General features: G+C 45.0%; 1 protein-coding gene across 1 annotated transcript in view; it reads right to left on the reverse strand.

Moving 5' to 3' along the window:
• The window catches only part of KANK1 (KN motif and ankyrin repeat domains 1), a 28,588-nt gene extending 2,257 nt beyond the window's left edge, over positions 1–26,331 (reverse strand). Inside the window, exons 1-10 of the mRNA XM_009327223.1 lie at positions 26,243–26,331; positions 24,249–25,834; positions 23,106–24,183; positions 13,062–13,280; positions 12,114–12,222; positions 10,687–10,896; positions 8,584–8,671; positions 5,558–5,777; positions 2,722–2,864; positions 1,985–2,185 (exon numbers count right to left, since the gene is read on the reverse strand). Coding sequence (XP_009325498.1) covers positions 1,985–2,185; positions 2,722–2,864; positions 5,558–5,777; positions 8,584–8,671; positions 10,687–10,896; positions 12,114–12,222; positions 13,062–13,280; positions 23,106–24,183; positions 24,249–25,403 — 3,423 coding nt within the window. The 5' untranslated portion in view covers positions 25,404–25,834; positions 26,243–26,331. The remainder of the gene's footprint in view (positions 1–1,984; positions 2,186–2,721; positions 2,865–5,557; positions 5,778–8,583; positions 8,672–10,686; positions 10,897–12,113; positions 12,223–13,061; positions 13,281–23,105; positions 24,184–24,248; positions 25,835–26,242) is intronic.
• Positions 26,332–26,697: the final 366 nt, after the last annotated feature.

A 26,697-nucleotide genomic window follows, 5' to 3' on the forward strand; every position in this document is an offset into this window, starting at 1 on the left:
GTCCAACTACAAACAAATGGACTTTCGTGGTCGAATACTGTCACCTCCGTTTCTCAGAAGATACTGCTTTCAGAAACCACAGTTGTTGAGGCTGCTAGAAGCAAAGACTGCTTTTGCCTAAAGGGTAATATATTGACCTGCTGGTTTGTCTTTAGACCATATTTGGTCCAGGAAGAAGCAGATGTCAGACAACCTGCGATGTGAACCTCTGAGCTGTCAAGAGGGGCACACTTGAACAAAGCCGCCACACCCCCAACTCTGCCTTCCCTGCTTCCTTCCCTTCCTGAAATTGGTGCATCATATGGCTACAACCCCCTGCTCTCCAATGGTGTTTAAATTACAAGGCAGGCAGCTACAACCTCGGCACAAATCTCACAAGTGGCTTGCTAGTCTTGTGCACAGAAGTTTCCACAATAATGCTAGTATTTGATATGCCCTCTCATAGGGATCGCCTCGTATGTTGGCTCTCTGAATGGAGCACATTTTCCAGCCACTGCTGTACCACTACTGTTAGAGAGGTCAGCAGCAGTTCAAGGAAACTGTAAACCCTTTTTCCAGCATGGGACACAATGGACAGCATCCAAGTGGAAAGTCTTCTTATGAGACTACAGGGAGTGATTATACATAAATCTAATTGTCCTGAGCAGACAGGGAGCTAGAAGAGCTGTCCGCTACCGTGCAATATAATGCAGTACAAAGCACAACAAATACTCCACAGTCAACACCAGGAAAAGCCAAGCTCTTAAAGCAAGATGCTGAATCACTGTCAGAGTGGCACACATCAGTAGGATGAAGCTCAACTTACTACTGATCATGCTGACTGGAAAAGCATCACTGTCACATTCAGAATAGGTAGGCGAACACTAAAAATCTCATAATCTCTCAGCACAGACAAACCCGTTACAAAATGAATAAGCAGCAGAGAAGCTGTGCTTGGCAAACAGTATCAAACTGCCTACAGGAACAGTTCAGTGTCATGTCCCCATAAAGACTTTAATTATTGACTTGGTGATTAATAGTGCTAACAGCATCCAGGCTGCAGTAATCTAGATTGCCCCCAAAAGGGTTTGTTACACTGAGGCCTTCTTACATTTTCCCCTCAGGCAAGCTGTTACACACCGCTGGCACCATTGGGCAACTGAGCCGGCTCCTGCAGCAGGTGCGTGAATCAACAGAAATGATGTCTCTGCCTTTCTGCAACAGCTTCAACAAATAACCACCCACCGCCCTCCCAAATCCCAATCCCAGGCTCCATTTCAGTGCTCAGTGGGTGAAACCAATAGGACGAATGGAAACGTTCCCAAGAAGTGATGTTGTTAATGAGAACACAGTACTGGCAAGAAACCAGCTAAGTCGACGTTTTCAAGCTTGAGAAGTCTACAGATCAAATTGTCTGCTGACAGTGTAGGCTGCAATGATCCTTGCAAACAAGAAATATGTGTCTCACTTGGCACTGAAATCACAGCCTGTATCTGTTTATTGTCAGGACAATGTAGCTTCATGACTGAGACCAAACCTGTACTCTCAAAAGTCACAGTGTAGATACTGTGTGAAAATCCTGTGAAGAGAACTGTAGGGCTAATGTCTGCCACGGCCACAGAAATCAACACAGGAAGGCCACCAGATAAGGTCCTAACTGAAAACTGGAAGACTCCTGGGAAAGGAGGGAGGAATGTGAGGAGGGAAGATATTTTACCATGAACTAGCAAATGGTTTATCTCTTCTGACCACTGCACACCTACAGCTAACCACAAAAATAGCTACTGGGTAGGTCTGTTAGAAAAGCAGAGATACCAGCCAAATAATCACAGCACTTGCTACCACTGAGCAGAGGATTAATGCATTTGGTACTCTGGTGCTGTGAGTCAGAGATTCACGTAAGTAGATTTCAGCAGCTCTTCACTGCATCAAAAAAACTGAATTAGAAAAACATTCCAGAGTGGAGAAGCTATCTGATGAAACATTATCGGGAAAGGCAACTCACATTGTCCTCCAGGGTGCCATTACACCCAGGCTGAGCCAGCAGAAGTTTGACAATCTCTACATGTCCGTGTTCACTAGCACACATCAGAGCTGTAGACCCCTCATCGTCTTGGATATTGACGTCTGCACCACAGGCCAGTAAAGCTTTAACCATGTCTATCCGTCCATGACTCACAGCTAGCATCAGTGCAGTCTGACCAGCCTGCATGGAAAGAAGAAGAAAACCTAAATCACCACACAGACAATCAGTGACAAAGCATGCACACTTATTTTTTATGGCACTGTGCTTCTTCTGAGGGAAGGTAAAGATTGTTATTTTATACAGCACTCTCAAGGCTTTGCTTGCCGTTATTTAATACCTTTTATGCATAATATATCCCACATTCACATAGCTATTTATTAAAGGAAGATATTGGATCTATTTCCAGACATCTGGAGTTCCTTCGAAGGAATTAAATGGCGCAGATTTTGTAAATGCCTCCTACAATTCAGTAATGGTTCTTTCATATAATATTCCATCTTAAATTTTTAGAAGAGATCCAGACCTGAGGCTCAACTGTTCTTCCACGGCTCCATTTTGTATACAGCAATCAAAAACATATACACAAACATCAAAGACCGCAGAGGGTGAGAGTGAATGAGTGCAAAAGCTGAACCAATGGAGCAGGGATGGGAGCGTGGAAGGAAAGATAAAAAGCCCCAGGAGTAGGAACAGTTCTCGTGAACCATTTGACTGACCTGGCTGGCTTTAGCATTCACGTCCCCGCAGCTGAACAGTTCCTCCACTATCCTCATGTCCTTCTCTGCTTCCACAGCTGCGAGCGCAGCAAGCATGATGGGGGTATAGCCAGCCTTGTTCTGATGATTTACGTTACAGACATCTGCAGAGGGATAAGATAATTTCTTTGGAAAGCAGGAACCCAAAAAGCAGCAATTGTGCTAATGAACTGAATAAACTGTTAGTAGAGCAGCCTATAAAAAGAAAAGGCAGCAATTGCTCTCATAATGGAAGCAATTCAAGGGAAAGTGGAGAAGAAAAAAAATAAACAGGGGTGCTCTTGAGACTGAGAAAGAAAAGGATTCTCTTCTACTATGCGTGCAACACAAGGGAGAGCACAGAGCCATTTTATATGTCATCATTTAGGGCCTTCTTTGTGCGTTTTTCTTCTTTTGTAAAAGCAAGTGGTCTGAAATTTTACATGACCATCGGGGTCATGGGTCCAAACCCCAGGAATACCATCAAGAGAGTCTTTAAGCTCCTCTCCTGAGGGGATTGACACTGCAAAACAAAAACGGCCCAGCAACTTGGTCAGTGGAAAAGCTGTTTCTCATCAGCACAAACATTTTCCTGTAATTGGTGTTATTTTAAAGATCTGCAAGTGTACTTTGACATGTTTTGGAGCTGCAGAAAAAAACTTTCAATTAAAGACCGTTTCCAGCTCTACAGAGTATTTGACTGTGAACAAAAGTACTCTGGGAACAAATACAGTCAAAGTCCTCTGACTAGTGCCAGCAGCTGACAAGAGTTCTCCTTTTTGTTCAAGTCTAGTGTTCAGTCTGTCTCTGTTCCTAAAATTCTGCAGAAATCCAGCAGGGCTTATTAGTTTACCAGGCAGCAGGGCTTTCAGTGTGCTCATCGTATTGGAAAGCAAGGACTGAGACTTACGTAAACAGTATCTCTAGACTTGGGGCTAAATTACACCACAGATATCTTAACAAGCAAAAATGTTTCAGGAAATACTTCAGATTTATTGCCAAAGGCTTTTTTTCCTTTAAGTGAAAAGAACACTGCAGAAGCAATACAAGCGCAGAAGCAAGAAAATGCACTTTTTTTCATGTTCCATAGACATCACCTGTGCTACCTTATAACCAGTAGCCCAACCTTACTTTCAGAAGTAACTTCTGGGAAGCCACTGAAGCCACAGAACATGACACTCTGCTAACATGCATTACTTCCTGAGTAATGAATAATTATTAAACGGATGCTCTCCTGTCCTGACTAGACTACTTCAGCAGAGGTGGTTTTTCTGAGGTCACATTTCAGCTCCTTTTTATACGGCTAATGAACAGAGCTGTTTTCCTATTTGTCCTCTTGGTAACACTGCATGGTGATACAGAGGAGTCTCTTGTCTCACCTGCTCTTCCCACCAAACACACAGACACGGAGTTCTTGGACCAAGAATCTGCCTGTGACATAACCACATTGCAAAGTTGACTGTAGTGACCATTTAGACATGGTCCAGAGGGAGACTGCCGAAACCTGAAGGAATATGCCTGTTCGCAAATCTCTCCCGAGTGCTGGCACATGCAGTATGCTCCCACACACCTGGCACTAGTCACATTGTTGGATTTTACAGTTAAAACCCTCTGTCTTCATAGGAATACATCAACTGCTGTAAACTACAGAAGTCCTGACTTCTAGCAACAGATGAGCGTGCTCATGCTACCCTGAGAGGAAGCTGAGGGGCAGTTTTCTCCCACTGCCATGCTGCAGAGCCAGCCTGCTGCATTTCACTGTGCTCCTGACATTCCCCGCATTCCCCTGCCGTGACTCACTCTTCCCAACAGGCTGCCTTCAAACAGGACCAGAGATTTCAAAGCGCTTACTTTCCTGCCGAGGAAGTCTTTGCAGTGACAGACATGCTAGGTTATCAAAGCTGAGATTTGTATCATTAATATCCTTGTTTATCTGATGTTACCCTTTTGGATTTATAAATATTGCTAGGCTTACACTCTAGCCATGTCATTGGCCTAGTTAAGCTTCACAACCAACTGTGACAGGTTTTATAACTAGTTTAGGGAAGGAAACTTCAGTCAGGGAGCAAAACTAGGCTTAAACAGATCACATCCTGCCTGGGACCAGCTCCAACTTGTGACACCTTCTGCTGACTGCCTTCTGGCTTAGCACACGTAGAGAGCAGATGCTCTAGAGGCTCCCCTCTGCCACTACCCTCTCTGCATGTGTGTGGCACGGGGATCGAGAGAAGGAAGCAACAACAAAAGGAACTAAATGAAGCATCATCACATTGCTCATGGATCAGAGAAATGCTCCTATATAGCAGAATGCCATATTGCTCCAGTTTCTCAGGACAGCAGTATAGATGTGCCAAGGTGGTGGCCAGAAAAAGCTTCTGTACTGCTCTAGTAAGATAAAGCTAGACTAGTTTGAGTGTTTAACATGGATGTTTATACCTGAATGCATCTTCCTCCACCAGCACCCTACCTTTGGCTGAGCAGCAGCTGCGCTGCCTCCAGAGAAAACTGCTGGAGGCTGGTGCTGCTGAACTTGGACTACAATCCAAGAGTCAGGGATCTACCTATCTGTCCCAAACACTGGTCAACTCTGTATATAATTGAGTGTTTTTGTAACTTCAAGAGCCATCATCGTCACCTCCAAAGCTAGCACTAGAAACGAGGATTCTAGACTACCCAAGTGAGCCACCACGTAACTGTTAACAGTTAAAACAGCTGCTGGAGGAAGCCCGCACTTGACCTCTTGCTCATCAAGAATTCCACCATGCAGACTGCAAAAAACAAAAATAATTAAAAAAAATATGCAAACAAGTCAACCTACTTGCATCCAGAAGAAGCTTCACAATTTCAAAGTTAGAATGTGAGACGCTGTAATGCAGAGCTGTGTTTCCATTTCCATCCGCCATATTGATGATATGTCTGAGGACAGGAGGAGAAATCTCTTCAAAAGCAGTTATGTAGTCTCCAACCATTTCAGGGACAGCCGACTTCTGACTCGAGACACGAAACCACTCATGCTGGATGGTATTTAAACAAAACCTCTGCCAAAACCAAGACAGAAAAATTTACATATGGGCAATCTATTTAAAGGATTTTCCATCCCACAAGTCAGTGATGCAGGAGGTGAAGCCTTTTTTAGTCAAATGTGGGAAGAAAGCGTTCAGCTCACAAACAAGATGTACGGACTGAAACTTTCCCTCTGACTAAACCCCTCTTTAAAACAGCAATTGTTTACCTCCTCTCATTTCACCTAATTTTTAGGAATGGGTCACCTCTGAGGGCACAGAATTTTAGGATGAGATTGCCCTCAGAATTAATGGGTATCAAATACTGGTGAACAGAAAAAAGCCTTGGAGTAACGATTTCCATGAAATACTGAACTAAGTTCATAAATCACTGATGAACCCAAGACTAAGAGCAGTGGGAACGCACATTTCTCAGGGACTTAAAACAACAGCATGCTAAGTCAATTAGGCTGAATCCTGAGGCATGAATTAACAAATGCACAAAGTATAGGAGAACTGGCTGGAGAGCAGTTCTGCAGGAGAAGAGCTGGGCATTACAGATGATCACAAGCTGAACCTGAGTCAACAACATTACACTGTAATGAAAAAGGCAAGTACTGTTTTGGGGTGAATAAACAGATTTATAGCTTGCATGGCATGTGATGCAGTCCCTTCTCTCCACCTAGCACTATGAAGGCAACAGCTGGACTACTACCTTATCTGGTTTGATGACTGAATAACAACAAAGATTCAGTTGAAATGGTTTCAAAGGTGATCAGCAAGAACGATTAGAAGCCAAGGAGATCTGACCTATGGGACAGACAGGAAGGACCGGAGATTCTCTGCTGAAAGAACGGCTGGGGAAAGGAACACCGTAACATTTTCACAGTGCAAAAGGCTGTTGCAGTGAGAAAAGAACCTGTTCTTAACCTGCAGGATGGATAGCTGTAGTAGTAAGGGATTTTAGCTGCAATGAGAAGATGCACATTAGACATTCAGGATAAACTTTCCCATTGGTCTGGACTGAGGGTGAAAGGGTAGGAGCCTCTTAGGCCAGATAACTGTCTGTTGGGAACACTGCAGGTAGAGCAGATCTAGCTGTGAGCCAAGGGTGTTCCTGCCGTCACCGCCAGCTCCGACTTTCTGAGACAATTTCTCTAACCTGGAAGAACCACCATGTCCTCCGTCTCTTGTCATAAACCCCCACCTGCAAGGCGACCAGTAAGTTCAAGGACAGTTTTGCAGAAAAGACACTCAGCACACTTCTCTAGCCTCTAGGGAAAACACAGAGGACCTGTTCCAGTAGTTTTAGAGGGGGCCTGTGTCTGGTAAAGGGAGAATATTCTACGCACGTCAGTACTACATATATATCTGTACTACGTATACATATATACAGAATATTCTACATCAGTACTACTATAATAAAAACTTACAAGGTCCAACCATTTGAGTTAAGAGACCGTGTGAACATACAGAGTTGAAACACAAAAGTGGTCATAAAGTGACATAACTTTTTTTTTTTTTATTTTAGGCACTACTGAGTACAAAATACCACTAAGTAATTATTTTTACAGTCACAGTATCACACGCATTATTAAGTAAATGGTAGACTTTTTTAATTCAAGTAATCCATCACATCCCAAAAGGAGCAGTCTGCAGCTCTTTCTGGCGTAAACAGCAGCTACAAGATCTGAGGATGTTGGAAGAGGTTGGGACAATATAGACAGATCCCTAGCTGTACTGAAGTTTACCCTTTTTGGACAAGACTTCTTTATCAGCAAACAGACAGAGAACAAGAGCTGATTAGTTTGCAGTTTCCAGATACAAAACACCACTTGTGCTGGCGAACACTTTAAGCACAAGAAACAAACATGTAAATTCAAATTGCACTTCCAAGGCAGAGATTATCACCTGGTTATGCCATTTTTGACATTTTCAACTCCAACTGGGCCTGAAGCATTTGTTGTTTCAATGTCTAAACTACTCGTGAAGGACTGACACAGGATTAAAAACTACCCTTCGCAACTGTATTAAACAACCTTTCAAAATATTCCCTGGACCACAAATGTCACAACTGGACACAGACAATATTTGTGTCTGTGTCTTACAGAGATTATTGTCTTTACGAAGCTGCAGATGCTCTATGGTAGAGGAGACTGGCACTGGATTGTTGCCTTTTACATCACTGCACAACTGTAACAAATGCAAAATTCAATTTCGAGTCACTAAGCAGTGTTCCTTTGCTTGCACATTGCCCTCACAAAGTAGCATAGGCAATTCCTATATGAGGCATATGGGCGATTCCTATATGAAGCAAATACAACCTTTTTTCTTGAGACTGAGTATTAACAATGAATTCTCCTCACTCCCTGGTGCACTGATAAAAGCTACCAGCACAGCAGGCAAGACAGAAACAGTATCCCTGTGCTTAGAAGGAGGCAGAGCACGTTCAGTTTCAGAACAGGCTCTGAGCTTTTGTCATGGGAAGAACAGGCTCCTCACCCCGTGCAGTCTGTTAATGCGAGGCCTGAGAGCCGTCCACAGCAGTGCTAAAGCAACACTTACAAAAATAACACGGGAATGCACGATGTGTTGAAACTGCGCTTTCATGTTACTATTTTTATGTGTGTGCCTTGGGACGACAGCACCCCAGCACACAAAGCTCAAGTACATTCTCTGCACAAAAGTCTCCTGATAGAAAAAGCACACTGTGACTCTTCCAGGAAAGATGAAATCCTCTTCTGCCTAGCCACCGCGATGCTGGTCCTGCAAAACCAGAAGTTATCCTTTCCTGAAGTTTTTCTGTTGCAGCTCACAGAGAATTTTTCCCTGCACTGCTTACCACATCTTTGTTGGTCAATGCCTTGGGGTCATCAATGTTGTTCCTCAGCAGGTGACAGGCAGAAAGCATCTTTTCACTTAGTTCATATCTGAGGGAGACAGCAGAATACATGGCACGCTTAATTTTTTCTCTCAATGTTTCAGCATAGAAACATTTACCTTTCTGAAAGTCGCGTGGCAATGAATGTTTCCAGGCAAGCCATCAGCTGCTGCAACGCAGAAGCCACTCTGGCAGCTCTTCTCCGTGGGGACTCCCTCCACGGCAAGCAGAGCCATTGTTGGGGCCGTGGACCTCCGTGAGGAGGGAAAAATGTGTTTCCCAGATGTAAGCGGGAGGAGCAGCAAGAATGGAGAGCAGGCGACGCATCACTTCTGTGCTTTAGACTTGGCAACCCTTCTAGTGGAAATTCTCACCTACCGCTGTACGGCTGCAGAGCATATATTACATACTCTGTGCTTTGATTACTTGATTAACAAGAGGAAATGCCGGTAGTTGTGATGGAAATGGAATTAACCGGTGGGAAAGGGCACAGGCGGTGCCTCCCTGCCGGCTCTCGTTTTATCCTGCTCACCAGAACCAGACTTTCTCATCCCATCCACTCTGGAAATTTACTCTCTTTCTCCAGTCCTCACTTCTGCCCCCTTTCCATCACAAATTTCAAAACTCGGGGAACAGCTGAGGTGGCACGCCAGGCTGTGGCCAACCATCTCTGCCTACAACCCGCCGCAGAGGATAACGGCAATTTTCCAGGAAAATTCTCCCAAATAGTGGAGAGGCTAGCACACTCATGTGTGTAAGGTGGACATTTTAGCCCTCCAGGGTTACAAGCCAGCTGCTCGTGCTTCCAGAGCAATGAAATGCTCCAGCATCGCATGGACCATACTCGGTCATGTGGCCATGCACCCTGCCTCTTCCCCTCAAAGGGCACTGCCAGGGCAGCCAGCTTGCAATGAACATGCTCCTCAAGTACACATGGCTATCTAAGCTGTCCTGCTGCCCCTCTTCACCATCACCCCTTGCTAGGGCAAATATAAATTAGAGAGCTCCTTTGAGAAACTGCCCATCTTTTTGTGCGACCTGTAAAATAACAGGCTACAGTACTGTATAAATAAAGCTCAGGGTACTTAAAAGCTCACAGCATTTTAGAACTCACCGCTCCAAGGCCTACGAATAGTCCTTAATTATGAATTTCTGCATCTCTTTTATTTAGCAGTTGATAATTACAGATAAGTTTGATGCTAAGCTATATCTCCAGTGGAACATGACATTTTAGTTTTGTCTTAGCTCTTTTACTGTTATTATTCCACTTACATAATTTTCCAAGCTAGCACACTTGTAAACATCTGCCAAACCCAGTATCTATAAAATACCCCTTCACTATTTATGTTTATACTTCCTTTTGTCCATTCACCAATCAAGAATCAGTAAAAACTCACCACACTACTGCTTTCCCTGTGCCAAAATAAAAAATGCCTTGCCTGTCAAATGCTACCTTACACAGCTCATTACCAGCAATTTGAAAAGTAACTTAGAGATGAAATGTTGAACAAGCGCATGACGTCAGCCTTAAAGTATATGATAGCATATGATGGTTGGATGACCTCCTTGCTGCTGTACCCCATCATCTTACCAAGCAGTACCAGCCACGGCTGAGATGCTGTGGAAGGTGCAAATGGAAGATGCGCTCCCAGCAGGCTGCTGACCTGGTGTGCATGGTTCAAGGTTCATTTGCTTGCTTACTTACTGTTTTACAGAGCAGGTTACCAAGGCATTGCCTGCTCCTAAACAAGCACCGTTTGTCACCTGGTGGGGGGGGGGGGGGGGGTGGGCGCCGGGGTCTCAGTATAAATGGGCCGTTTAAAGCTGCTGGGGTCAGCCACTGGAAAGGACACCCTCCGAAACCTTCTCCCCACTCACACACGGTTGTTTTGCCATGAAACCGCTGCTGGTTACCCGCTCGAGGAGGAGGGAAGCGAGCAGCAGTCAAGCAGCGATGGGGGCTGGCACTTTCTCCACCAGCACGGGCACAGCGCACGGCTCGCACTGTGCGATGAGGTGGCGGTGACCCCCTCAGAGGTGCATGGGAAAGGGCGAGCAGCCTACCTCTCTCTGATTTCCACCTCCTCGGCCTCGCACTCCAGGGGGGGACTGTCCTTCTCTGCCCCCACGGTGCAGACCTCCGGGGGGCAGGACACGGGCTGCCCCTCCTCTGTGTGCCGGCCGCAGGGGTACTCGTGGCCATCACACTCCTCCTCCGAATCCGAGGAGGAGCTCTCCTCAGAGCTGGAATCGTCGCTGGATGTCGTCTCATACCTGGGGGGAGAATGGGCAGGGGTAGGGGTGCTTGCTCAGCGCCATTCAGCAGCGTTCAGTTCCCACCTGCGCTGGTGCAAGTTGAAAAATGTCTTGCAAAGGCTTAGTCCTCCTGTTTTCTACTCAGAGACCCCTTCTACTCACTGAACTCAGTGTCTCTGCCAACTGACACTGTGATTATTATGTGTACAGTGTGTAATTAAAGAACAACCTTTTTTAAACAGAAGTCTTAACACTCTGTCAGACTTTCCCTTAGCCCCAAAATGAAATGACTTTGTTCAGAGTAAATTGCGTTGTTGCCTTACTAGGCAGATATAAGCAGGGAAGCTAACAAACCCATCTAAAGACAACAGCCACAATTTTAACATTTTCTCCTGTGACAATCCAAAACATTTTGACCTTTTAGGTGAAATATAAGTGATTTGGACAATTATAATGCTGATTCTAATGAACTGTCTTATCTCACCAACCTCAACAGCTGATGAATTAATGTACTAAGCCTATTCTTCTAATGTACAACAGTGATTTATGAGTGGTAACATTCCCCCACTATAAGTAATAATACTTTTAGCCAATATGTATGAAATAAAGTAATTGTGATATTTAGGCTATATACTGCACAGCGCATTTGTACTAAAGAAAAACTAATCTGAGGAAAGGGCTTGAAAAGCTATATAAAAATAATTTGGTAAAACCATTTTAAAGTTATTTGCAACATTCTGCAAGGGCAAGTAATATTTGAAAAGAAGATAATTTTCCATACTGTTTTCTGTATTTGTGTAGCGAAGTTTCTGTATTTATCTAGTGCAAAGCCAGAAAAGTTAATTCTTAGGCAACGCCATCTTTTGCTGTATTGTGCAATAGCACAATGCCGTGCTTGTCAGCTGCCAAATACATATTAAAGTTTTCCTCACTAAAATATTGCCTGAAAAATGTTCCCGTGGCTCTTTGAGTTTGTTTCAGTTTCCTGTGTTAAATTTGGCAGCAATCTAATCTACAGGTACTTGAGACTGATGTCATGTATGACTTGCAAGCACAGAAGGTTCACAGAGGATTAAGATGAGCTCAGCTGCTTCCTTCTTCCCTCCGACCCTTAAACTCAGCAGATGCACCTCAGCCTGAAGGGCAGGCCAAAGCTATGCATAAGCTGGGTTCCTCCCTTCCTTCCCACTGTGAAAGTACTTCAATGACAGATTTTTTGGAGACGGGTCTCTTACCCGCCATTAATGCCGACAAACTGCAGGTTCTTCTTGGTGTTGCTCAAATCCTTTTTCCCGTCCCTTTTCTTCATGATAGATTTGAGTGTGTTTTCATTATTAGTACATACTGTTGAAAAGGGAGACAAAGCACACATATCAGTACAAATCTGTAGCCGGCTTTGACTGCAGCATCTTTAAACAATTTTTCAAAACAAACAAACAGCTTTCTGTTTGATTTACCAACTGAAGCTGGGCTTTCTAATCTTTTTACACATTTATACATACAGTCATGGTGTGAGATGCACATTGAAAATATAGAAGAACACTTCCAAAAACAACGCTGGAAACAGAAAACTAGTTTAGCCAAACTTTGCCATCTTCCAACATGCTGCTAATCTTTATGATGGTTTAGAAAACTTTAAGAAAAGACACTTTTTTTCCCCTTTGCTATTTGTGAAAGACTTCTAACATTGAAATGGGTTACTCTGCTCTGTTAAGAAAATCTTAATTCTTAGTGTCAGATGACAGCAGCTCATTGCCAGAACTGACGCATTACTACAGACAGGACATTTAACAATAACCTATTCAACAGGGTGGAGACGTTCAATCAAGGCTGTTTCTTCAGATTTTAGTATTCACTGAAACAACTTTTAAACCAATGTCTAAGTGTAAGACAGGTAAAACATTCATACAAATTTACGTTTAAAAAAATATATTTTATTAACCTTTTCTCTCTCAGTACATTTTTCTTATGAAGACACTAAATGGCATTTCACTGATGCACTACAATCTGCCATTTAAAAACTAATCACTATCTGCAGACACAGGATCTCACGCTGTGACTTTCCCTGTAGCCACATCCTTCCCTGCTTTCACAATTTTGAGATCCCTGAAAACCTCCTTTAACTGTATTTCATATTCAAACTCCATCAGCACGACGAAAGGTGAATGTGAGCCAGTTATTACCATAGAGGCCAGAGGCAAGCTGGTCATCTGTCAGGTTAATTGGAGCGAGAGTTTTGTCCTGAGAAGAAAAGGACTTCCTTCCCCGACCAGCTTCCACCAGGGGAGTCTTCCTCTCCTCCTGAGCAGGCACAATGTCCTGCTCCAATTTCAGTGTTCGCAAATTTGAAGTTAAGTGGGTGCTTGCAAGTTGGCCGTGAGGGAGGTACTCCGAAGTAGCACCTGCCAGAGAAGACAGTAGGCATCACGGAGGAGTCAGACCAAAACATTTCCGTCAACACTGGATCAACAGGGGGAAAAAAAGAAAAAACATCGGAAAAAAAAGGGCACCACTTGTGCTCTACAATTCTTTTTTCTGGGGATCCAATAGGAAAAGGGTGTGATCACTTTCGGAAAACACATAAAAAAATAGCTGTGAGTTTTTCTTTCCATTAAAACATACAATACAAAGAAAAACTGTTAAGATATTGGCTTTAAAATGGATGAAAGGAGTGCTCCTTCCTTTTCCTTCTCTTTCGGTACATGCAGTGACCCCAGCTCCTGCCACCCTGGCTCAGGGGGACTTGCTGAGCTGCTCCTCACTGACACGCCTGAAGAGCACGTTCATGGACTCTGCAGGTTCCCTCTGCAAGAGCAGTGCCCTTTTTATCTTACTTTCTTTTTTAAGAAATGGCATTTTCCATGAAAGCAGAAATTTTTCAGGAAAATTTCCTTTTTGCCAACATCCCACTAATTCTCAAAGTTATATACTTTATCCAGTTACTGAGACAACTGCAATAAACTCCCACCCACTGCATTTCTATTTTTTTTCTTCTTTTCAGGATTGTACTGAGCTAGTAGTTGTATTCAAATCAAATTCCAAATGTTTGGGTTATACATTTTTTTTTTCCCCCTGATTTGCTGGCATCCACTCATTTTTTCCCCTGTGTGTGTTTAAAAGGCAGCGCTAATTACACGCAGACTTTTACAGATTCCCCTGGAGTTCCTCCAGCTGTGCTATTAGGACTGCTCTACAAAGCTACATAAATGCTTTTGTTTGTGGAACACACTGGTTTTTTAAACACACATTCTTCCTTAAGTAATCTTGCTAGCATTTCAAGGAAAAAAAAGATAGTGTTTAACTTATTTAAACACTATCACTTCTTTCTTTCAAAGCTTGCTTCAATCACTTCTGTCTTTTTTTCCTTTTCATTTATCAAGAATTAAGCCACAGCCGCCTCATTCAAATAGATGAGTGCCATGGCACAGGATGCTAACATACTGTAGTAATGTAAATTTCAAATATTCACTTTTAGAAGTAGAGCTGACATCTTTATTGGTCTTGCTAGACTGCCTTTCCCCCTTCTTGCTTCACCTTAATTGCTTGGGTTTTTTTCCTGTAACAGGACATAATGAAGCTGATTTTTCCAAACACTGCCACTTCCCAGCATCTTCCTCCTCTTTGCTCCCGTTCCCCCCCACGTCCGTGAGTTCCCAACCGTCTCTCACCCCAGGTGCATTTCCAAGGCTCCTTCTCCAGCAATGAGGCCTGTTGCCCACTTCTACCATTGCTTACAGTTTCTCCAAGCTACAGGGGGAAGCCGCCTGCCAGGAAAGGCACATGGCAGGCTATCGACAGACATGTCACTACAGGTATAACCAAAAAGCTTCTGCCCTCTCAGGGAAGTGTGGGGTGAAGGCAGCAGCCACTCCAGTGCACCCTGTGCAGGAACAACCCCTCTAGAGACACGTCTGCATGCTCAGGACAAAATGGGCACCCATGGAAATCAACAGGAAAGTCCTGCTCTCACTCCCCCACCTCTCCTTGCTCCGCAGCGGTGACCGACTTCAGCCAGGTCTCTTCCCGACAGCGAGCACCATCCCTGATCCACCAGCTGAGGAGAAGAGGGCTGCTAAGGTGATGGAGTGCTGAGCCAAAACCAACGATTTTCAAACTCCCTTAGTTGAAAAACAAGGAAACGGCCTCTCCCTCTGCTTGCTTGGAGCGGTGACAGCTACAATTAGAGAGTACCGAACAGAGTAATCGCTTTCAACTGCAGCTGGTGGTGGCTGCCTCGCCTCATTTTACCAGGTCACCCCTTCTGCTCCAGCCTCGCCACCGAGGACACAGGGAGGGAGCAGCGAGGACCTGCTCTGAAGCACCGGAGATATGCAAAGCCTCTGAAGCTGCCCGGGTTTACTGTCAGCTGAAATCTCTCCGTCTCTTCACAGTCCTCCTCCAAAGGCAGCTGCGACAACCGCAGCATGTCCTGGGGACACGGGTGGGCTTGCAGGTGGGCTTGCGTGTGCTGGAGCTGAGAGGAGCCGGCAGGGCTCTGGCAGGGCAGAGGGGGGTGCTGCCTGATGTGAACCAGTAGCACCTTGGTGCGCCCTGTTATGCCCCCTCAGCAATGCTCAGTCCCCCAAAGACAGGGTCTGAACTTCCTCAGGTGTCTCTCTTCTGCTCTGGGACACAGCTGGGGAGGGAGCTGCAGGGTAGGACAGAGAGAAATGGACAGCAGCAGACTTTTCTCCCCTGCCTCACAGCCTCTTCCCTAGCTAAACCTGCCACCGATGCAACAAGATCTCAGTAGGTTCCCTCTTCTGGTTCATCCCTCAGTGGCTGAGAAGCACCACACTGAGTTCAGGATCTGGGTGCGGCATGTTGTCCATGCCTTCAAACGAAGAAGAGGTGTCCTGCTCAGCCCCCAGCACCTGACAAAAGAGGATGACATCGAGGCTTGAGGACAAGCACACAACAAATAAGTGCGCATTAGACAAACTGGCCAGTACACTCATTCTCCCAAAACAGCTGTTAAGATGTTTAGACTTACTGCATCTACAGTACCCAAGGTTCAAGGAAGGCCAGCTTTGGGCCCAACACACCATTAATGCTGCAAGCCATTAATTAGCATTTAACATCAGCTCTCAGGCCTTCCCCTTTACAAGACAGCCAACATAAAGATGCTTGGACAGCAGCAACCTAGTGCAAATCACTTGGAAAAATGGATGAAGGAAGCAGCTGTGCTACCCAACACTGTGGTCAGTGATTTAACAGATTAATCAACTGCTGCCCAAACCAAAAAGCTGAAGGAGCCAAGTTCCCTCTTCCTCCAACAAGGCTGCAGGGTCGCTGTCAGGGCTGGAGGCACCGCGTGCTTCTCAAGTGTGGAAGTGAAACCCTGGCTGAAGATTACCACCAGTCTACACAGACCTTCAAACAGACTCTTCATCTCACCTCACAGATCTCAAGTATGCTTCCACAGAATCCTTTTCACCGACACCGGGTTGCGGTGCACAGCACTGACAGTAAATCAGCCAACAGGTTTAACACTTAGCCAGCCACTGCCTCCAGACAGAGCCACTGGGGTAGACTCACCCTGTTGATTTTTGTTAGTTCGCTGTTGTGGGCAAATAATGCAAACTTGACATAAGTTTCTAAGTATTGATATAACGTAGCTAACCACAGCATGGAGCTGCCAGGAATTTCTAAATGTATTTTGCAATATAGTATGGGATCTTGGAAAAGTTCACGAGTAATTTAGAAGTACGGTAAGACGAAACAAAAAAACTTACAGACTTCAACTGTTCGTAAACCCTTATGCAGAAAGCTACTCTCATCAATTTCAGAGGGAAACAAGTGACTGAAGCATCTTCAGTGGTTTAGCCCCAGTGGTTTGAGGGAATGAGAGCACCCGTTTTTAATTTTTTAGAAGGAACCTCCTCTCCTAAATCACTTGTGCTTCTTTTGAAAATCTCACCAGTTTAAGCCAGGGTGACAGCAAAACTACTATATGTCAGCAGCAGATTGCCCGTGCCATTTCTGGCACCTATAAAATCCGTTCAGTGTTATTAAGATGCTATATCCCTTCCTAACTGCAGACCTTCCCTTCCATTATGACAGCATAAGTAGTCATGTAGTAAGCTGGTTCGGGGAACTCACTGGGTGAGCTTTAAACAGTACTTTTTCCCCTGAATTTGTGCTGAACTCATGATAACAGAAGTCCAGCCTTTACCTGCTTTTGAAAAATTCCATTTAGTCTGATGGAAGCAAACCTAAGTATTACTATAAAAACAATTTAGCTTGACAATGCTTTTATACCACTGGAAATCAAGAGAAGTGCAAATGAAGCCAGGGAATTAAATACCATCAGGATGAGAACCTAGCTCTCTGGCTGGAACATCACAAGCTTCTAGCTAAAAAAAGGGCACGAGCTTGCTGCCCATGTGGTAGCTGCACAGAGATTTTATTTTTAACCTGTTGATCAGTACAAACATTTATTTGCACAGTATAACAGCCAATGATACAACTTACACGCTCCCTATTAAAGACAGTGCATAAATGTTGTCTGGAGCATATACAGCAAGGGAATACTTCTCTTTCACGCTGCATGATTTCTTCACGGTAGCAGTAAGCTCCCTATGAAATTACTGTCACTGGAGAACACAAACTCTTCTCCAGTGGTCTTAAATCTTATTAAGTTGCTTTACCCTTAAAAAGTTATTTTTTCATATAAATAATTTTTAACCCACTTTCCATTTGGTCTACAGATCAGAACTACTGAAGAAAAAAAACCATTCTACTAAGGTAAATAAAAAGGCAGTGATGAGCAAACATGTTACGTTTAAACATTTACAACGATTGATACTAACCCATTTACCTGATAAATGTATTACCCTCAGAAAACTACACATAGTTTCATTTTAAAAGCTACTTTTGAGCCATTCCAGGTTAAAAGTCAGTGAATTTAAAATTTCAGAACAAAAAATTGCCACACATGAACTTTTTATATGATAAACTGACAGAAGCCAGATTCACTTGGGGCCCAGGCATAGGTAAATGTTGCAACTACCATTTGGCTCCAGGGAAAAGGCTCATTCTAACAGGATGGCTCCTCTAAAAGGATTGCAAGAACAATCTCAATTTCATTTTCACTCTTGCTTTAACCATTTTCTTTCTGTTGAGAAGCTGCCTTCCATCCCCAAACTAGCTGGTGAAGCTAGTTTGTTGAAACTGGAAGTCAAAACCAATTCCTTTAATTGAACAAGATTGAGCACAAAAAATTACACGTCTGTGAAGCAGCTAATCATCTTATTTATGAAATGCTCTCTTTCCAAGACAACTGTGTGTGAAGCTTGGTGAAAGCCATCCTTAATTTCCCTGATGAGTGGTGGATCAAAGCATCTCATGATGCTGGGCACAGCAGGAAGGTCATCTCAGAGCTTTCCTTTCTTTCTCATTTATGAGGAGTTGATCTTCTCAGCTGATGCTTTACAGTTGCTGAAATACAACAACACGTCCTTGGAAAAATGGGAATCTCCTGCCATTAAATATTCATAGGTGTGCCTGTTACCATGGGAGTTGAACTCTGAACAAAGCTCAGTGCCTGAACATCATGTCCCTGTGCCAGAGCACGGGGAGGGAACTGGGGTTTTACCAAAGTCACCCTAAGAGACAGGCTAGCAGGCTGGAGCTTGACACTCTCTAAGCAGCAATAGATTTGAAAGAAAAAATTATTTATACTGTGGCAAATTATAGTCTTTATTAACTGAAGGAGAAATGAGGAGATAGAGCACCTTTCAGATTCAAACACTCCATGTAGTGCTGCCACAGAATGAAACCAGCAAATATTCTAATGACAATAATGGCAATAGTAATAAGCTTGTATTAACACATGACCAGGGAAGGTACATCAAACCTCTTTAAAGAGCTATACGGAGTTTCACTTGAATAATGTCTTTATAGGACAATTACTGACCAGGTCTCTGCTTCTCTTCTGATATAACTGGATAGGTATTTAAAACAGAAAAAAAAAAAACAGCTAAACACCTCAGCTCCTAATATAGAGGTCGCTACCATTTTCGAACAACACAGGCATTTGAGCTTTATACGTTGTCACAACTAGCAGGTCAATAGATACCACCTGCCATACAAAAAATGCAGAGGCGGCACTGTATTCTTTGAGATGCCAGGCAGACACACATGAATAAACAGTACTCATCTGGCACACAGATGGGACCATCTGCATGACCGTTTTGCATCATGCACTACCTTCCAGGGAATGTTAAAAATGCTTCACGTACGTCAGTCACCCTCTCCCCGGCAGAGACATGGATGGATTCTGTTTGCTACACAAACAAGCAAATCTGTAAAGAAACTTAACCTGGTGATTAAGGCATGCATCTGTGGCAGAGTTGATGCCGAGGGCTTTGTTCACTTGCCTAGACGTAGACAACCAGTGCAATTTGTAGCAACCCACAGCTTTGCAGGGTGCACCAACATGCCTGAGCCTGGAACAGCGCCAGCTCCTTGAGCCTCAGGCAAGCCTCAAGTCTTCAACTGCATTAGCGTGGTCCATGCTGCTGGGAGGGGGGTTACCAACCCATCAAGATACACAGTTTTTGAGAGAAAAGGCTACAAACTTTGTCAAACAGAAGAGCTGTTAAGAGAAAACAGCTTTCTCCAGTTCCCTGCTGTTTTTGCATTACAAATGACAACACGGAGAGAGACAACCGTGGCCACAATACCTCATGAGTCCTACACACCAGCTTTGGACAACCAGAAGCTTCTCGCACCACCATCATTCCTTCAGTCTTCCCATCGTCCCTCAGCCTGCCCTCCCCAGCTCTGAGTGAAAGTTATCAAGTCGAAAACCCTGGAAGATCTTTCTACCACATGGCACATCATGTTTTCCTATCCCCCAAGACTTTTGACACCACTTGCTTCCTACTTCCTTTCATTCCTTCAAGTCTTAATTCAAGAAGTTGCCTCCTTCCTCACGATGTGTAATGTAAGTGTAATGCTTCCACTGGGGTGCTCAGTCAGGATGGCTCCAAAAATTGTCTGTAGAACTGATACTCCAAAGATCACTGAGACAAAATAATCTTGCATTTTCAGGTCAAATGTGCTCAGGTAATTTTTCAGATCAATGGTAGAGCAGTTGTTTTTAAGTACCACGCTTGCAAACTCCTTGCCTGTGAAAGACATCCATCTACAAGACTTGTGAAAAGTCCATGTAATTAAAACCCCTACAAGTGACATTAGGACTCTGGCTGATATTTTGCAAAACGATCACACGCACTCAAATGTAACTTTCTGAAACTTCTCAAAAATTCTGTGACAATAAACAGAGAACCTGAATGCGCTCACCTCTCTTAGTCCTCCTATATGCTGTCTGGTCTGAAAATAAGGATCAGTTAGCATCTAGGTTTGTCACCCACATCCATACGATCCAGCTGGACACAGACAGGGTGCCAATGCTGGCTAACATGACTTTGTGGAGTGGAAATCGGCTTATCTGGCCAGTGGGTTTGATTTCCCTGACACCACTAGGGCTTCTGAAAGACAGTGCATATGTAAATAGGAGTTGCTTAGTTACGGAAGCAAAGGTGTTTATTTTGCAACAAGCAATATACTAATTGCTAATAGACCTGGTTCAGAGATCATCTCAGATGTCCCCTTGGCTTGTGTCTAAGGATGCCAGCTGCAGAGCCAGCCCGTGTCCTGCTCAGCAGGCTCCAGCTCTCGTGCCTGAGTCTCCGTCGCCTGCCACTAGCTGTGTCACGGGCTGCGAGACGGCAGACGCCCCCGCAGCACACCCCCATCTCCCCAGCACTAGCAGGGAAAAAAATCTGTAAAGCTGAGAATTTGACTGATGTGCTACTTCAGGTATCAGAACCAGTATGGACCACTAACCCTTAACATGGCAAACTGGCACCCAAATCACACGCCTCAAAGCCAGCTCGGGTATTTTTGCCCTAAAAGTACCCGGCCTCTAAGAGGTGCTTCCTAAGGATGCTCTTTGAATAAAATATTAAGGACAACACTACTGCTGCTACTGTGAAACCAGACACTTCTGCCTCTATTTTCAGCCTGTTTTTCTAAGAAACCAAGGCTTTCGAGGTCATGCTTCTTTCAGTAACTTAAACCCGATAGCTCATTTTAACCAAACTGGACTGGACTAGAGATTTAGTGGTCTGAAGGATTTTTATATTTATACAAGCTTTAGAAAAATCAGGCTGAGATGCCAGGCCTGGAGAAAGGGGCGCTGGTTCAGTTCACACACAAAACACCCGAAAAGCTACATCCAAGAGATGTAAATGCGAGGAAAGATTTATTAAGAGCTCACAAGCTATCATGAGATACTGATGCATGGAAAAAAAAAGGCTTTATTAGTTCCAGTGCTTACAGAATTATTTAAGTTAGTGCTTCATTCAGCAAAAATCCTTTTACTGAAAAAAGTAACACATGACCTGTAAAACCACAGGAACAGGCAGCAGAACTAGCAAATAAATGTAGAAAAGACAGTATTTTCGAAATTAATAGAGAGAGAAGGGGAAACATTTCAGTCTTATGACCTCCTTCTCACTCCAATTCTGCATGGGTCTAAACTGTTATAGCCCAGAGCCTGATTTATGCACACAGTCCTGGCATGTAGTTCTCACCAGGGACTAAAAATAAAGAGATTTTACACTCAGCATCCACAGCTAAAGATAATGGCATTACAAGTTAAAATAAAATTATTCCAAAATAATTTTATCAAGAACGTGAAATCTGAATCTGTGTAAGAACATCTTTAGTAAAATATGATCCATTGCTCCACTTGTGTCTAAATACTTCCAAGTCTCTAGACTACACATTTGATACTGTACAGTAAAAGCAGGGAAAGGAATTGAGGATTTACAGCTAGCAAAAATTCTGGTTCACTGTTTTTAAGGACACTTCTGGTGTCTGCTAGATACACTTATTATTATAGTATCATTACTTTTAAGAAGCCCAAAATATAAAGTGCATACCAGAAAGATAGTAATATTGCATATATAGTATCATATTGCATGCATGCAAACAGGATATCATACATTTTCTTTACCGCTACATAAATGTTGCTTACTGCTTTGCTATGGGAAGCTAAAATTTTCACTTTAACTCCTTTAATGGATGGTTCAATTTAGCGCATGAACATCAAAAAGAATCAGATTTACCATACTGCCTTTTAACAAAAATAGGTAAATTTTAAGACAGTAATAAGCTGCAAGAGCTTTATATAGCAGTGCATTAGCCAATAATATTATGCTGACATTAAATGGTATTTACTCAGGATTTTTTTTTCCAATTCATCACCCACGATAGAGATGAATTTGCACAAGTTCCTCCCATTTCCTTAACCTCCCGTTTCAGTCACTGTACCACAGGACCAAGAAGACAGTATCTAACAGTCACTGCTAGGCATTACATACTAGTTTCCAGTAAGCCAACGTTTATAAATTTAATAGTAATGTGGTTGAATTCAGCAAGAAGGTATTAGAAAAAATGGCTAAGTTTTAAACTAGACTATCAGACACCCAAAAATAAAAAAAAAGTAAGCAACTTTACTGCAGGGAGTAAAGAAATCCCTCAAATCAATTGTATAGATTTTAAAGTTAATAAATAAAATGCAAGGAAGTATTTAAATCTCAATTCTTGCCTTTCCTGAGTGTCACCAAAACCTCCAGCAGTAATTACAGCTTATGCCTTTCAAACATGAGGCTGTAATTAGGCATTAGGACAAATAGCTATTGCATCAGAGAAGATGCAAGATGTGGTTTCTGTGAAGCGCTCTAGAGTTGCCTATTATAAAGCAATCAGCCCTCCTGGAATGGGGAAAGCACCCCACAGCTCTCTGGCTGAGAGGCACAAGGAACGAAGGCAATGGAAGAAACACTACAAAACCCAGGGAAACGTCTGTGGAAACAAGTCAGTTTGATACAGACGTTGAGTGTGACTTTCAACTCTGTCAAACCTGACACCGCAGTTTTTAAAAATTGCATGCCAAATTTAAAGGAAGGACAAAACTCCAAACCCACAGGCATTAACCTTGAATTCTCTTAACATTATACCACCTCTGGTTTTTCATTTACCAGTGGTGGGCTGGAGAGAATACCCAACAGGCATGTCCAGCAACGTTATGTTCTGCGTTTCATCGGGGAGGATTACACACTTGCTTCCAGACACAGTGAGAGCCTAGCAGGTGACTGACCTGCGGTGCTGGCAAGGAGCAGACCAAACGCGTGCCTGGGCACTGGGCTTACCTGACGCGGCGCTTCTCTCCACGCACTGCTTCTGAAGGTCCAGGCTCCGCAGCTCCTCCGTGCTGGCGTATTTCATGACGGAGTTGATAGAGGTGAGGGTGCTGATGAGCTGCGAATTGAGAGATCCAATCTGGGAGTGGGGCTCCCCAAAGGCTTCTGCCAATTCACTGTAATTTTCAGCAAGCAGCATCTGCTGTTCCTGCAGCAGCTTCTGCACGCGCTCAATGTAGTGATCCAAGCCCGTCCTCAGCTCAGGCGGAGGCAGAGGGCTTTCCGACAGACCACTCACCGGCTCGCACACAGACTCTCCACCAACACCAATGCTCCTGGTGCCAGCCGGCACAACCGGCAATGGAGGGGCTCCACAGGCAATGCTCCTCATTTTAAGACCAACCAGGTAGTTCTCATGAACGTTTATCTGCCCAACGCCACAGTCTTTGGTTTTTATTGCAGAGGGCTTTTCAAAGCCAGGGTGGCTAGAGAGCAAGGTGCCCACTCCAACCGAACGCATTTTAGCAGACACGTGTATGTCCTTCACCCGGCCATCTCCTACTGCCACGCTCCGCATCTCCACGCTCTCTGTGTTGGTCTGTTTATCACAGCTGCTCAGAGAGGTGTTTGTCCCACAGTCTGCCAGGGAGGCCGTCTCCGTGCTGGTGCACTGGCTCACCATCTCCAAAGCGGTGCTGGTTTGCCGGCTAGCTGTAGAAGGCACGGCCATCACCATCGCCTCTGCCCTGGGCACAGTCTCTGTGGCCGTTTCACGGGACACGCGCTCCTTGGGCGTGCAAACCACCACGTCCACCGAGCAATCCCCACAGCCCACAGACCTCACCGCTCCAACCAACTGCTCTGTCCGGCCAGGGCTCGGAGCGCCTGCTGGTTCCTCCGTGTTGACACCTGTCTCGCAGATGCTTGTCTCTGCGCCCACCGCCTTATCGCGCAGCTCAACTGACCTCCCTGTGCCCTGGTCTCGCACCTCTGCCCTCTCCCTCACCTGCCACCGGCTCATCAGCAGCTCAGGGCCCGCAGCCGTGCTCCGCACAGCAGGTCTGCAGGAGCTGCCAACACTGCTTGTCTGCAGCATCAGCAGCCAGGGCCCGCAGCCGTGCTCCGCACAGCAGGTCTGCAGGAGCTGCCAACACTGCTTGTCTGCAGGTGGTTTCCCACCGACGAATCGGCAACGTCCACGTGGTCTCCCACCATTTGGTCTCTCGTTTGTATGACGGCCTCCACCATCCTGCTGACGACATGGGGCTGAGCCATCACGGCTTTATCCACTTTTTTCCTAGACCCAGCTGCCTGCAGCTCCTGTTTTAATTTGGTCATTTCCCTGTCATGGGTTGTTTCCTTTAACTGAACCTCTAGTCTGTAAATCTTCTCCTTAAGGGCTTCAATGGTCTGCTGCTGAAGCTCTATCTCTTTCTCGACCTCTGTAGACAAGCCAAGCATGGCCTCCGTCACCCCAACCCCAGACTCTCTCATTTCTTTCTCTGTCCCCACAGCTACTTCTCTGTGTTGCCTTGCAGATCTGTTGTATATAATCACATCATTCATGTTCTCATCAGCACCTACAGCAACAGATCGGGTTTCTTTTGTCAGGCTTTCTCTGTTCACCTGAAGGTTTGCTGGACTTTCATAGTTGCTATCCTGGATTTTTTTCTCCAGGGCTTGCATCTCAGCAGTCAGCTGCCTGAACTCCTCTATCCTCTGAGAGCTCTGCTCCACGCTCTCCACCTCTTCCTCACAATCTATATACAGTTCTCCACCTCTTCTCACCTGAGACATGTGTTCCCACTGCTCTGCATTTCCCGCACTGTAGGATCGCTTTCTGAAACCGTACGTGTCATTTTGAGTGGCTTTCCTCTGGTTTTTGAGTTCGGCCATCATGTGCCTCTTCTCTTCCTGTAACACTGAAATTTTGACCTGCAGCACAGGAATGGTCTTGACTTGCTCCTCGAGCTCCTTGAGACGCTTGAGGGCAACTGCCATTTGCTCCCTGATGTGCTGCAGATGCACCGGGCTCACGTTGGTGACCGGTGTGGATATTCCTGAGCTCATGGGGCTGTGACGAATGGAGCTGCCCAAGGAGGGGCTGAAGCAGGCGCCGTAGTCGCCGTTCCCTTGATACCCATTCTGCAGCTGCTGAGACATGTGACCATACCCGCTGGATCCCACAAAAGAGGGGAGGGAGCTCGTGGAGCCCATGCCTCCAAAGCTGGAAAGCCGAGGCCTGCGGACATCTCCAGGCGTGACCTGCGTCATCCTTTCCTGCTCGAGTCGCCTCCGTGTTTCCATGAGGGTTTTTGTTACATGGAGGTTGTGCCGAGGAGGCTGAGGGGAGGGAGGAGGAAGCTGCTTAGTCTCAGGGACGGTTAAGTAGGAAGGAGATGCTTCAAAGGAAACTGAGGGTCTTGCAGCAATGGACAAGGTTACTTGACTCCTCGCTGCCAGACAAGACTGCTTGTTCTCATCACTGTTCGACGAGGAGAGAGACTCCGTGGAGGTCCAGCCACTGCACTGGCCACCAGAGTTCTTGGTACCCGCCGAGGCTGGTACGGCTTTCCTCTTCTTTCGGATGTTTAGTTTCTTAATGGTATTCCCCTTTTGTATATCATCCACGTATTTCAGAAAATCCAAGTCTAGCTGGTAGCCGTAAGGTGTTTCCACAAAATAGGGGTCTTTCCGTTCTTTTTCACCTTCTCCATTTATAATAACTTCCTCTTTTTCTGGAAAAAAAAAAGAAACAAAATCGGCATTGGAAAAGAAACTATGTCTCAGTAAACAACGTGCTGAAACACAAGCGCAGGAAGATGGGTGTTCACAGCACGCCGGAGGCAGAAACTGCTGCTGCAGCTCAGCGAGCAGACCAGCTTTCCGCTGACTGACCCTCAACACTAAATCCTGATTAACTTTTTAAAAGTTAATCAGTAGGTTTTCAAAGGCTGAGAAGTGCATACCCACATAAATGTGTACACATGCACACGCACAGATAACGTCTGTTAACAAAGAGGCACAGAAGTGGCACAGCTAGTAGCTCAAAGCTGTCTTTCCCCAGTCCCTCCAGCCTTCCTGTATCACACCAAGCTTTCACACACACTACGCTGTCACATAGAGACCACAGGATTACAACGTACCGCACGAATCATCCGGAGACCAACTCCTCCAGAAGGTGCATTCGAGCAGGCGACAGGAACTCCGACCCCGCTCCTTACGCAACCGATGCCATTAGACTTTACACAGATCTGCAGCTGTTTTATTTATGGCTTTGGGAACTGCTGCCGCAAGTGCAGCAATACCAGTTCGCTCTCACCTCAGCTCACGTTACTTCCACCAGCGCCTCTGCCTCTTTCATTTTAAACTGCACGAAGCCCCCCGCACCACGACAGGCAGCGGGAGCCCCTTTCAGCAGGGTCCCGAATCCCACTGCTGAGGGAGACTGTCACCTCGCACGTGAGGAAAACCCGCCGGCCCACCAGACTCGCCTGTCCCCAAAGCAATCCAAATAAAACTTCACCAGATCTGCTGGGCTTCCTTGGGCTGAGCACTTACGCGCACTGCTGCTATACAACCTGCTCCTCCTTTCCCACTT

The sequence above is a fragment of the Pygoscelis adeliae genome, unplaced genomic scaffold, assembly GCF_000699105.1.
Source record: "Pygoscelis adeliae isolate BGI_AS28 unplaced genomic scaffold, ASM69910v1 Scaffold26, whole genome shotgun sequence".
Taxonomy (NCBI): Eukaryota; Metazoa; Chordata; class Aves; order Sphenisciformes; family Spheniscidae; genus Pygoscelis; species Pygoscelis adeliae.